Source organism: Thunnus albacares, chromosome 8 (genome assembly GCF_914725855.1).
Source record: "Thunnus albacares chromosome 8, fThuAlb1.1, whole genome shotgun sequence".
Classification (NCBI taxonomy): Eukaryota; Metazoa; Chordata; class Actinopteri; order Scombriformes; family Scombridae; genus Thunnus; species Thunnus albacares.
In genome coordinates, this window is record NC_058113.1 from 26941154 (window position 1) to 26954716 (window position 13563).

The 13563-nt window shown below is 39.2% G+C and overlaps 1 protein-coding gene across 1 annotated transcript in view; it reads right to left on the bottom strand.

Moving 5' to 3' along the window:
* Positions 1–263: 263 nt before the first annotated feature.
* Positions 264–13563, bottom strand: part of sv2a (synaptic vesicle glycoprotein 2A) — a 59337-nt gene continuing 46037 nt past the window's right edge. Inside the window, exons 11-13 of the mRNA XM_044359978.1 lie at positions 6177–6383; positions 5064–5223; positions 264–4355 (exon numbers count right to left, since the gene is read on the bottom strand). Coding sequence (XP_044215913.1) covers positions 4172–4355; positions 5064–5223; positions 6177–6383 — 551 coding nt within the window. The 3' untranslated portion in view covers positions 264–4171. The remainder of the gene's footprint in view (positions 4356–5063; positions 5224–6176; positions 6384–13563) is intronic.

Genomic DNA, 13563 nt, shown 5'->3' on the forward strand with positions numbered 1-13563 from the left:
TTCCTGTCATATTCAGTGAAACCACATTTTTCCAAAGTAATGTAAAGTGAGGGTGGATATGATCAGCATTATATTGTGGTATTTTACTCTACAGTTGTTTTGTATGTGGGCAAGCCTAAAATAAATACACAGCGTTTATCTGAGCTCCCCACAAAAGGTACAACTTAGATCATTGTCTTTTTTGAGTAGCAGCAGGCTTTATACAGTTTGCAGTGTGTTCATGATCCACAATATTTATAGACATTTTTAAAAAAAGACAAATATTCTCTTTTCATAACTTTTATTCTTCATGGTTCTTTGTTATCCATTGTGATTCTAAAGGGTCAGGTGCACAACAAAGTGCAGACCCGATCAAAAATCAACAATGAGAAAATATAAGAAAAAAATCTCACACACCTTTAAACAGAACTGATGTTGTCACATTTAGGCTAACTATGATTCATAACCGGTATTTAACATTGATGTATTTACTTATATTTCATTCTCATTTACAAAATACACAAAATCAAAGACAACATACAGCATTGTCCATTTACACTTCTTTTTTTATAACTTTTGTTTTTATATTTATGATTCCACAAACAGTTTCTATACTTACAAACAATCAACTACAGTTTCTACAGCACAGTACAATGACAAAGGTGATAAATTCTTTGTTACATTTAATTAATGGCAATGCAATCTTATTGACAAAAGCCTCAAGGCCTAGGGTTGTTTTAGAGAGTACACACGAATGTTAGCTGTTAAGTCCTGTGTCATCAAGCCAACACTCAGCATTTTAGTGGACAAGGCCAGCTTATAGTAATGTGCTCCAATTCCCAATAGCTTCAAAGGAGAGAATAGAGACAAATACCCAAACACTTATTGCTTTGTTAACTTTTTGCACTCACGATTGACTGTTGCTCAGGCAACAATAATTATACAAAAAAACCCTGTAACATAAGCTTAGATATGTATCTATGAGAGACAATCTTGACTTGAACGGAGCCTGAACTGAGTCACTGAGACAGGTTAGCTTTTTAACAGCATTCCATGTTGAACAAATACAACAGTTATCTTGACATCGTTGTTCATTTCATTGGTGATACAGGACAACATACAGAGAATAGGACTGCTGACTTTTATATGCTGCTTAGCTTTTATATTTGTACAGTTAATGTGCATTTATAATCTATCAATGTGCTTTTAAGAGGGAATTTTGCTTTCTGACTCGATGGCCAATTTGGCTTCTGAAGCCATTATTACTTGCAGTTTTAAAACAAGGGCACCTGGACCCTTGACATCCAGCTCATGGGTGAGTTATGAAAAGTTTTCATCATCACATATTAAGTCCATTTGTTCTTGTTTCCCAACTGCTAAATATCACATGACCAATGGCTGAAAACCTGACTTCAATAGTATATTTCTAAGGGTCAAAAGGTTTGAAGAGCTATCTTATTAGTTACATTATAATTATCTTTATTTACATATATTCATATCTATAACAGAGATTTGATGGTGTAATGTGTAAACTCAGGCCATACAAAATATTTGGCAATAATTAATGAAGGGTGGTACTCATGGCACACTCATGGATTATAGGTCAGATGTCAAATTTGGAATCAGATTAGTGTGAGATGGAAGGGGTGAAATGTAAGGGGCAGGTCATTTTCCTGGTAGAGGGCTGTGGTAAAGCTCGAAGCCACTATGTTCACAACTGCACTCATATTCACAATCTTGTCATTTGGTAGGTTCTGGTCATTGTGCTCTTGCTAAACGCTGACCTTGTTCTTCATTAAATCTCTAGCAAGGCTGCATCAGGATATGTCTTGAAGAACTCAAGGCATTTCACAATTGTGCATGTACAACTGTGTACATTTAGTGCAATGGGTTGTCTATTTATTCAACTGTCTTGAGTCTACGTATGGCTGCTATCCTACAAAATGGCAGTTTGGACAAAAACTTTTTTTTTTAAATCTGGTTTGTTAATGATTGTTTTTCTTTAATCATGCAATTGTGAACATATCACTCTTGTTTTTCTAGATCAGGGGAATGTGGCGATGCGTTCACCAACACTCTGTGCTGTTATCGGTGTCGGACATATGACAATCAGCCCTTGGCAGTGAGTTCTCTACGGTGAATCTCATGTTATATCTAGCTACATTTGTATAATAAAGCACAAGTTAACACAAGGTCCCGGTGCATTTCAAATGCATGCCCTCACTAGCAGAATAATCCTTTTCAACTGTAATTAATCCTCATTGTTCAACATGTTATGTGCTCCAAGGACAAACACATCTCAAATGAGGAAAATACGAAATAGAACAACTCTGTTGCAACCCACTATTTTATTTTGGGTGCAGTATTTTCCAACAATTTGAATAACTACTCTACAGTTGTTGTGCTCTAATTTTCTGGACTTTCTTAAACCCAGAGCAAAAAACCAGGTTAACATTATGAGACAGCTACCCCACATCCATTAACAAATCAAAACAGAATTTGCCAAATGTGAAATGGTAAAAGATGGAAAAAAAAAAGAAAAAAACAGAAATTCAATATTGCACAGAGGTTCAATATTGCACTAAGAAGCACACTCACATTTATATAAACATTCAGTTCACACAATTAGATTATAGTTTATCTGTCATCTCTTACACACTTAACACAATTTGCGCCTGCACTAAAACATCAAAACTAAAAGTGTAGCCTTTTTTGTGTAACATTTTTTTTATCCTTTTGATTACCTGTTTTTCTTCCACATGTAATAGTATTATTTAAGTTAATAAAGGAATATTTCCCTTTTGAACCCATCCTGTGGAGTGTGCTCTAAGAAGAGTGTGGTAAGATTCAGTTGCTGTTAGCAACAGCAGAATAAATGCATTGTGCTGCCTTTTGTGGGTAGGAAAAGTCCAAATATTACGACAACTTAAGCCAGACTAACTGATAAGGAAATGCAACATGTCCAAAATGCTGTTTACATGTTATACTCTCAGTTTTCATAAATTTACATACATACTTTTTGACATGCATAACACCCTCCAAAACACAATTATAAGAGACAAACATACTGTAAGTCTGGGAGGAGAGGTACTAAAAAGGCATTTCTTACAAAGGGATGTACAGTATGATTGAAAAATGATGATTGAGTGTGAGCTTCTAAACATTTTCATCAAGTCAAGAAAATGTTAGGGACATTCACACTAGTAAATGGTTGTGCTTTTAATGTACATTTTAACAAATAGCTTAATCGTTGTGATGAAATGGCAATCATGACAGCACAAAATATTCACTTGGCATAGGAAACGTATCCATTTACTGATTTGAATGGTCTCATGACTGCTTGGAGGTGATCAGAAACAATGTTTTTAAAGGGAAAAGGGGCTTGATTGATCGCCTTGTCACATTCTAACAATAACAAAAACAAACCTGGAATGTTCTATAATCTATAAAATGGCAGTTAGTCTGTACATCAACACAAGACCTCAGGAGATACATAATGAGGACAGGTCTTTGTTAAAGAGAAAGCCAAGAGAGTCGTTTCTTGGTTTTACCCCGCAAAGTCAAAAATGCTTTAAATCAAGGCATAAAATGTTGCATTTTTGATCTATGTCCAACAATGGCAAAGTAGCTACTCAAGACTTGAGAGGTGAGTTGAATTTGCTCAGAAGAATGGAGGTGACTACAGAGAACTCTGCAACAATGGCTAGTGGTCATTTCTATGAGTCTATTTGCATGGCTCACCATCAAGAGCCCCCATCCCCTGACCTCCAACCCCAGGTGTATGTACAAATATTGGGGGGTACCGAATCTAAATGTACTATTATATTCCAGGGAAATCAAGTTTCTCACTCTCACTGAACATTTTAAAATTATGTTTGCCTCACATTTTCACTGAAACCAATTCTGAGCAATCATCAATAATTTGTCCAAATCAGCCAGAGGTTTATTCATGGTTCATCACAGCTCCACTAATCTTTATAGCATGGAGGGATACCTATCAGATAATCACCAATACCAAATATTTACAGCTCAGCAGATCTGTGTGGCTCTTCTGCATTGTGTTATGTGCACAAAACTTGATTCTGTTATTGTAGGGAAGGGGTTAGAGGGTAGAATTTGGAGGGCTCTTGAGCTGTTCGTTCACAGTGTGGCGAAAACTCTTCTGCCCCCCTGGAAAGTTGTTGGCGCCACATTATTGCAGCACCTGGCCCCGCGTTTCTGGTAGTTTGAGGGCCAAAAAACTGCCTGCCGCCAACGCTCCCGAGGCAAAGAGGATGGGCACAGCCTTGGTGATACCAACGAAGGAGGTGAAAATACTTATGCCTAACACCGCTGCTAATTTACAGAGGGCGTTGAGGAAGCCAAATGCTGTAGTTCTGAGAAAAGAGAGGGGACAGATAAAGAGCACAGAGTCAGTTCCTTGTCTATTGCTTGATCATGCTTTAGGAAGGAATAAAACAAACAAATGAGAAAAGAAATTGAGTATTATAGTAACAAGAATACATTCATCTTTTACTTTGTACATCAGGTGCAACCTTACTGAGAAAGTCTGGTAAAAACTTTCTCTATGTTTACACCATAGACTCTATATAAATACAGTATAACCCTTATACACAGTCTATGGTTAAATACTGTATCATAGAGTAAATACATACAACCACAAGGTGGAGCTACATCCTCTTAATTCAAAAGTCTCAAGCGTTTCTCCTGAATACAGGAGGGCAACATGAATGATACATGTTGTTGCTTGGGTGAAAATTTTGAATTATATTCCTCACAAATAGTGATATTTTATTTTATGGTAGGCTCCATTTCAATGAATAAACCAAGTAGGGTTTACATACACTGCCATCCAGGGAAGAGCACATCCTGCTAAAGCCATTAGATGGCAACAAGGCAGCTAAATGCTGTACATCATAAGCACTACCAATGATTTCCCTCCACAATGTCATCCATCCAAGTAAGCCAACCAATCATGATGGGGCAACATTTATGACATAGGCTAATTTTAACACATCATTCACTACCACTGACCCTGCCTTCACTGTGTCAAGCAGATTTCAGAGCATGCCTGATTTGCCTACCTCTTGTCAGATGGGTAGAGCTCAACGGTCAGCACATCCAGGGCATTCCAGGAGGCGATGCTGATTCCCCCGAACAGGCAGAGCAGAGCAATCATGGCTGACTCGCTGTTGCCAAAGGACAGGAAGAAACAGCTGATGCAAGAAATCACACTGGAACCCGCTGGAGATAAGACAAGGGGGAAAAAAAGGAGAGATATTGGACAGAGTTACATATGAAGAAAGGAAGGAAATCCTGCATAATTTCACTGAATATTAATCAGTAATGTTTTTTTGTTTGTTTGTTTGTTTGTTTGTTTTTTTTTTTACTTTTTAACACCTTCAGTGCTCTCTCTGTCCAACTCATTAAATATTCTACAGACAAAACTAAACAATGCAGACTCAATAGAGTTTCATTTTACGTAACCTTAATCCTCATCAGCAGATCTGAAATTTATCAAACTTATTCTGCAGACTGACTTCAATAAATTCCATGAAATTCAGAGTTTTCGACTCAAAAAGTAAGTTTAGACCACATGCATGGCTTGAGTCTATCCCATCATGTAGACTGAGAAACACTCCACTCAGAGTCCACCACAGGGCTACCGCAGATAGAGAACTCTTATTCATACCTGCAGAAAATGTATTAACATGTAGGCTATATGTCCTTGGATATAAGAAGGACATCAGTGGAGACTCATATCATTAGCTGGAAAACATCAAACTTCTAAATATAAGGTCACAGAGGGAGTCACGGACCTATTCTGCTTTTTTTAAAACTTTATTAGTGCAGTGGTAACATAGTATGCCTTTCCTTTTTCAGCAGGTTTTCAGCAATCCCACAGAGTTGGGTGGTACAAGTTCTGTCTTCTACTGGCAGAAAACTGAGAGGCTGCACTGCAGCACATGAGCAAAGTCTCTTGAACAACCAGCCCATGGCTTGTAAGTTAGAACAAACTGTTTCTCACTATCTTTTAGCACACAGTTTTGCCATGCTGTCTTTATTTAGAAATAAAATGTGAAAAATCTAGCCCATTAATGAAGCTGATGTACAAACTTAACTCTTATTCTTATTTTCTTTCAATACACATGGTGCTGATTAATATGCATGTCTCCTTGCTGCCCAGAGCATATTACCTAGCATCCTCAGCCGTCCAATCTTGTCCATGAGCAGCGCAGAAACAATGTTGCCTGGCAACACAGCCAAGGTGCCCAGGAAACTGACAAAGTAGACCATGTAGGCATTATTCTCATCACTGACGTCACTGAGCAGGCAGCCCTCTTTGTTGTGCAGGAAAGTGCTGTTGATAAGCTTGCAGTTCACCAGCCTATACTTGAAGAGATCTGGAGAGAAAGGAGGGGGGTGGAGGGAGGGGGTACAAAGGGTGGTGAGAGAGGAGGCAGAAAGGAAGCAAGGTTAAAACAGAGGAAAAGGGGTTGACTAGTAAACGTGATGATAGGATGGTAAGAAAGGATGCTGATAGTGATTGTTAAATCACAAGTCTCCAGGCCTAGTTTTACCTCAAACCACCTAACTCAATGCATGGACTGCCATTCCAGATTAGACACCTCAAGAAGTTATAAAACTCCACCTTCTAAGTCAATTAGTCCCTTTCCCTCCAAACCATTGTTGTGTGAATGAACAAAGAAATAAAGAATGTGAGTTTAAATACAGACTTTTCACCCTTAAAATTTTATTCTGTTTGTTAATATTCCACGGATTTGTTTGAATGTTTTGTATTGCATTATATTAGATTCTTATGTGTAGTGATGCAGAGGATAACCAAGATTGTGGATGCATTAATGATGTAAGTTAGAATGAGAATCTACTCTACTTTATTTATTCAGTTCTGTTTACTGCCAGTGTTTTCATTTGTAATATTTTCAGTGTAATATTTCCTTTGTATAAAAAAATCATCCACCATCCATCATCTATGCAACTGTTCTTTTTGATTGCAATTTATACATCGTTGGAATGGCCTTTTGGATCCTGTGTTTAAATGTGCACTCACATCCGATGTTCCACAAGTCAATGCCACCACTATCTACAAAGTTTTTTCGGTGATGATGAATCTGCTGTTATTATTTTGGATGCTTGTAGCTCAGGTAATGAGTGGTAACTGAAAAACTTGAATTTAAATACCCATAAATCCTGAAACATGACATTAGTAAACTCCACCATGCATTCCTGTGGAGTTTTTCCATTTGGTGAGACTTTATAGGGGGCGGCTGTGGCTCAGGAAGTAGAGCGGGTTGTCCACTAATCGGAAGATTGGGGGTTTGATTCCTGGCTCCTCCAGTCAGCACGTCGAAGTGTCCTTGGGCAAGATACTGAACCCCAAAGTGAGTGAGTGTGAGTGTGTGTGAATGCATTAGATCCCCCTCCTGATGAGCAGATTGGCACCTTGCATGGTGGCCATCAGTGCCATCTGTGTATGAATGTGTGTGTGAATGGGTGAATGCTGACATTCAGTGTAAAGCACTCTGAGTGGTCGGAATGCTAGAAAGGCGCTATATAAGTGAAGTCCTTTTGTTATTCATTTCAGAGGGAGAATATTGTACCTTTTACTCCACTACATTTATCCGACAACTGCCACATCTGATTAGTTATTTCAGAAAATCAGGTTTTATACAAAAAATGCCTACCAACAATTCAGGGGACATAATCCTTTCTTGGTAATGCTTTAAATCTGAAACACCTCCAGACAGTGTTACATTTTATTAAAGGACCAGTGTGTAGAATTTTGTAGCATCTAGCTGAACAGACTTAGCAGAAATGGAATATAATAATCATAATTATGTTTTAATTAGTGTATAATCACCTGAAAATAAGAATCATTGTGTTTTCATTACCTTAGAGTGAGCCGTTTATATCTACATAGGGAGCGGGTCCTCTTCGACGGGGGCCGACATGTTGCATCATCATGTTTCTACAGTAGCCCAGAATGGATAAAACAAACACTGGCTCTAGAGAGGGCCTTTTGTGTTTTTCACAGCCACTGTAGGTTTTCCTACATACTTGGAAGGGGAGGGTGAGGGGAAGGGTATTCAGTTGTTTGCAATCTGCTACCTCATCACTAAATGCCACTAAATCCAACACACTGGTCCTTTACCAGCAGCTTAATGTTATTAAAGCAGCGAAGCAGGGTGGATAAGGGTAAATGAAAGGGGACAAGTGGGGAGACACTTACGTATTATCATTTCTGCCATGACAACATAACACATATGATATTTCCCTTTTTATACTCACAATAAGTGACAGCAATGCTACCCTTTCTAATGACAAATGGAGAGAAAAACTACTTCACATCAAACATAATCTGCAACCTGAGCTGGTGCATTTGAAAGTTTGTGAGTGCGACAATTCCATTATTTAAAAATATTTATTCAAAAATATTAGCAGAGTTAAAAATCATGAATTTTTAGGTTTTCAGATTATAATTTTTATTTTTATTTTTTTTTAAGTATAGTGTAATTTATAGAGTGGGAGGAAACTGGAGTACTACTTGTGAAGGAATTTCCATTCATGTGCCATGTATGAAATGCACCTTAGACAAGCAGACGGTGAGGGACAGACAGCTGTCTTCTTCCCTGTAAAGCCGACCTGGTTTTATGATTGTTGCCATAGAGGCAGTGCCAAAGTAAACAATTTTATAGTAATGTTGTAACTAGGGACAAGGTTGCCTGGACCCTGCCTGAATAACTGAGTGTGGTTCAACTCTTTTCCTTCAGACTTGATGTGACATTTCATTGTGTCAACACCGGCACTTCGATATGTAACTGTTGTCTCCTTGATCGATCAAGTTTGTCTTTGCTTAAGACGTCTATATCTCCCAGAGTTTCTGCATTTACAAGTTAACCAGTTCTCAATATTTTCATTCACACTACTCCTCTTATTCAATTGGTGGAAAAATAGTTGCAGTTTCTTCCAAGAGATCATCGCATAAAGCTTTCTCGTGCCCAGGCCAAAAAAGCTGTGACTCTTGCTCGGGCCCTGGAAAAAGCAGGGGCAATTCTTCTACGGGGCCTGGAATAAGCAGCTCTAACATATCTAAAGAGTGTATAAGGAGCTGAAATGACCCAACGACCCAGAATTACCAACAGATCCTCTTCCTCTGGCTCTATTTCATAGTCACTGGGAAAAAAACCTTCCATTTCTTCCCTGGGCTCGGGAAAGAAAGTTGAAATACTTGCTCCGTCCGTGGAAAGAACATCTGCATTTCCTTCTCTGGTCATGGAAAAACCATCTGCAATTCTTGCTCTGGCTGTTGACAAAACAGATGCCATTCTTGCTCTGGCTATGGAAAAATCAGTTACCATTCTTGCTATGGCCATGTTGAAAAAAATTACAATTCCTGCTCCAGGCATGGACAAAAAGGACACAATTCTTGCTTGGGCCATGGTGAAAAAAGTTACAATTCCTGCTCGGGCCCTGGGAATAACAGCTGCAATTCTTGCTCTGGCCTCAGCTGCAATTCTTGCTCGGGCCATGGACAAAAAGGACACAATTCTTGCTTGGGCCATGGTGAAAAACATTACAATTCCTGCTCGGGCCCTGGGAATAACAGCTGCAATTCTTACTTGGGCCATGGACAAAAAGGACACAATTCTTGCTTGGGCCATGGTGAAAAAAGTTACAATTCCTGCTCGGGCCCTGGGAATAACAGCTGCAATTCTTGCTCTGGCCTCAGCTGCAATTCTTGCTCGGGCCATGGACAAAAAGGACACAATTCTTGCTTGGGCCATGGTGAAAAACATTACAATTCCTGCTCGGGCCCTCGGAATAACAGCTGCAATTCTTGCTCTGGCCTCAGCTGCAATTCTTGCTCGGGCCATGGACAAAAAAGACACAAGTCTTGCTTGGGCCATGGTGAAAAAAGTTACAATTCCTGCTCGGGCCCTGGGAATAACAGCTGCAATTCTTGCTCTGGCCTCAGCTGCAATTCTCGCTTGGGCCATGGACAAAAAGGACACAAGTCTTGCTTGGGCCATAGTGAAAAAAGTTACAATTCCTGCTCGGGCCGTGGAAATGACAGCTGCAATGCCTGCTTGGGCCCTAGGGAAAGCAATTGCAATTCTTGCTCTGGTTTCAGCTGCAATTCTTGCTCGAGAAATGGCAAAAAGCATTGCCACTCCATCTCTGGTCCTGGTGATGAGAGTTAAAATTCCTGCACGGTCCAGGTACACCACAGCAGCTCTGGTCATGGAATTAACTGCTGCAATGCTTGCTTGGGCTGTGGAAACAACTGCTGCAATTCCTGCTGACCATCTGCTAGCAGGTTGTGGCGTCTCTGGTTCAAGTGTTGTGGTATCATCCCTGTCTCCCTCATTCACAGGGCAGATAAAGTGAAGCAGGTAGAAGGAGAGAGGAGGAAGTGCAAGCATATTTCTGCCAGAATCACTCCGGTGAACCACAGAATAGGTGCGGTCATGCTCTTTTTTCCTTTGCTTAGCTTCATTACTCAGACAGTCTAAGCCTATAGAAACGTTGCTAGCCTCCTGGTACAACAACCTGAGTTTACTGTAGCTTCGGACCTGAAAGTCTGTCTTGGCTTGTGGTACACACTCCTCTAGAAGTGATCCATGGGGCACAGGTTGTGCGAGGTTAGTCCTGGATGAAGTGGGGCAGTTAAGCCCCAGACCAGATATTAAGAGGTGACCAGCAGCTTTGGCGATCCAACTACTTACTATCGAGATTGACATGTTGACAGTATTTCCTCTTACTCTTATCCAAGTATGGTTGTAAAGATTTATACTACTCAATACAAATGTGAAAAATGAGCAAATGTATGTTTTCACAAACTTAGACTGCAGTCTGTAATGAACTGGAACGCTGTAACGCTTCCATCTGCAAACATCAAAGGGCTGTTGCGTCATAGAGTTTTAAATCGAAATGACGGCATGTGTGTGTGACGTCAGGAGTGTTACAATCATTGAGAAAAAAAAACACCTAGTGGAAAATGCCTAGATGCTACTTGTTGATGCAATGCACTAGGCTTCTTCGACTCGTCGTGTAAATAAAGGGAACTTAAAGCCTACCGTTTCCAGTCACGCTGTGTGACAAAGTAGCTGAGAATACGAAAAAAGTGTGCAGCGTTGTGTTCAAAATCCACTCCACTCATGTGTGATTTTATGAATTCTGTTGTTATAGTTTTTTAGTTCTACTTTTTATGTCCCTCATAGGATTACAAGACACCTCTATATGTTACAGTAGTCCATACAGATATATCAGCACCATGGACAGCGTCCGCCAGGAGCTTGAATTGAATTTCCTGTTTCACATTTAAGCTGCACTGAATACAATATGTAATGTACGACATCTTTAATACTGTGTGCCTATGTAGAATGTTTTTGCATGATAAGATAAGAGGGGTGTGTTGTAAGTCAAGTTGCATATGTGATAAATGCGCATACCTTTGAAACATATTCAGTCGCGCTGACACTATACATTCTTCGTTGCTAGAAACGAAAACACCAAAAGGATGAGCAAAGCGCATTTCAAGGTCAGGCAAATACGGACATACTGTATATTAACGCTGCTTGCATCGTCCGGATAGTCTTCATCTCCCGCTGAGACAGAGACCATTTCGAGAAATAAACTTTAAGCAAGGGAGTGGCAACCTTTACGCACAGGATTTCAACTCTTCATATAAATGACTGGAGATAACAAAGCTCGTGATCTCGACATGACAGCATTAAAAAATAACTGCAAGCACGGCCCTTCTCAGCGTTCTTATTTTTTGCAACCACGTGTCTAAATCATAATGTTTGCATAAAAGTGTTTACGGAGGTTGTGTCATGTATTAAATGGAAATCACATGTGTGAGTGATCAAGGTGTGACAAGTGATTTTTGGCTAAACACAGCTGGTTAGTCAAATTCCTGCCACAAAGAACATAATCAGGACAAAGGAACATACCGAACAAATCAGTGAAAATGTTTATTGCAAAGTACCACTCAGGGGAAAGTGTACTGAATATCCTTCAGAATGCAGTGGGGTCTATTAAAAAAAAGGACAGTATATTGGCACAGCTGTAAATCTGTCTGTGCCAGATGGGCAGTGGAGAAAGCAGCCACTAGAGGCCTACAACAACTCTGGAGGAGCTACGAGGTTTCAGGCTGAGATGGGAGACACTGTGTATACAGCAACTGTTGCTTCAACTTCAGTAGCAGCTTCACAGCTGTTGAAAGAGACTCACATGACATCTAGACTCTAGTTTGCTGTAAGGAAGTTGTGAAAAAAGAAGGTTTTGTGGTCTGAAAAGATCAAAATTTAGCTTTTTGTCCATCATAATAAATGCTATATAAACCTAACAACTACACTGAATGACCAAAAGAGCCAAAACTCTTCTATACTGTCATTTGATACCATAGTTACCAAATCCAAAATTTTTACACATTTAAATGTTGATGATAGGTGTAGTATGTTTTGAGGCTCCTCCACATATTGTATGTAAATTAGGTTGAGAAAATATTAGAAACACCTTTCAATAAAAGTGCAGTCCAGCAACATTGCAAAGTACAGCCTCAAAATGTACTGACAACTAAAGTACTGTATTTATATTGTAGTAAATCCAGCTTTCTTTGGAAAATATACTCACTGCTTTTTAAGATACCATTTTTTATCCATAAATATTTAAATATATAGGCTATTTAAACTTTGCCTGAAGCTCTTTAATTAATTCTACAACTATACTTATGTATACTCTGTACATGGTAGCTATTGTATCCCCCCTTGTCTATTGCTCCTCCTGAGGTTTCATCCATTTGTTTCATGCAAAAGGATTCTTGTGTTAGTGGATTTTTTGGTGGTTTCATGCTTTATAAATACAATTGGCACTAGTTGACTGAATTGACACTAATACATTAATAAATTCTCACTTTTGGTTGGCAGAGAAGTGACCAAGTGATCATTTGAGCTTCTTTGCATCTTCAATATCGATTTCATACAGCTCTGCAGGTATTTTATTATTTTAATTATTTTATTTTATCTGAGGCTCAATATAATCTGCCAAGAGTCACGCTATTGCAGTAAAGGTGAATATGAATACCATCTTCCCACTTACTTACATCTTGCAGTAATAACACTATAATTTGATAAACTGTGAAGAACAGCCCTTTATTACCTCTGGATCAGTACATACAGTACAGACTAACATGATGTCACACCTGTGCAGCCCAACTGCATTCGTCATGTGGTTTATTCCCATCATGCTGCATTGTGATAATAAGGTGCACCATGGCAACTATCAAGCAGCCTAAAGTTCTGAACAGGGAGCTCAAAGAGAGATTAAGTCCTAATAAACAAACAATTTAATTCACATGCTAATGAGGAACTCCTGGCCGGCACTGATAGCAGTTACAAGGTGTAAAGACTGCAAACAACTAACAAAGCGAAAGGAAGCTTTGGCTGTATGGACACAGCTGCTGAATGTATAGTGGATACTGTCCTTTTTCTAAAATGTACAAAGATACATCTTTTGTGTCATTGCAGTGGGGAAAAATCAATTGTGTAGTTTGAGATG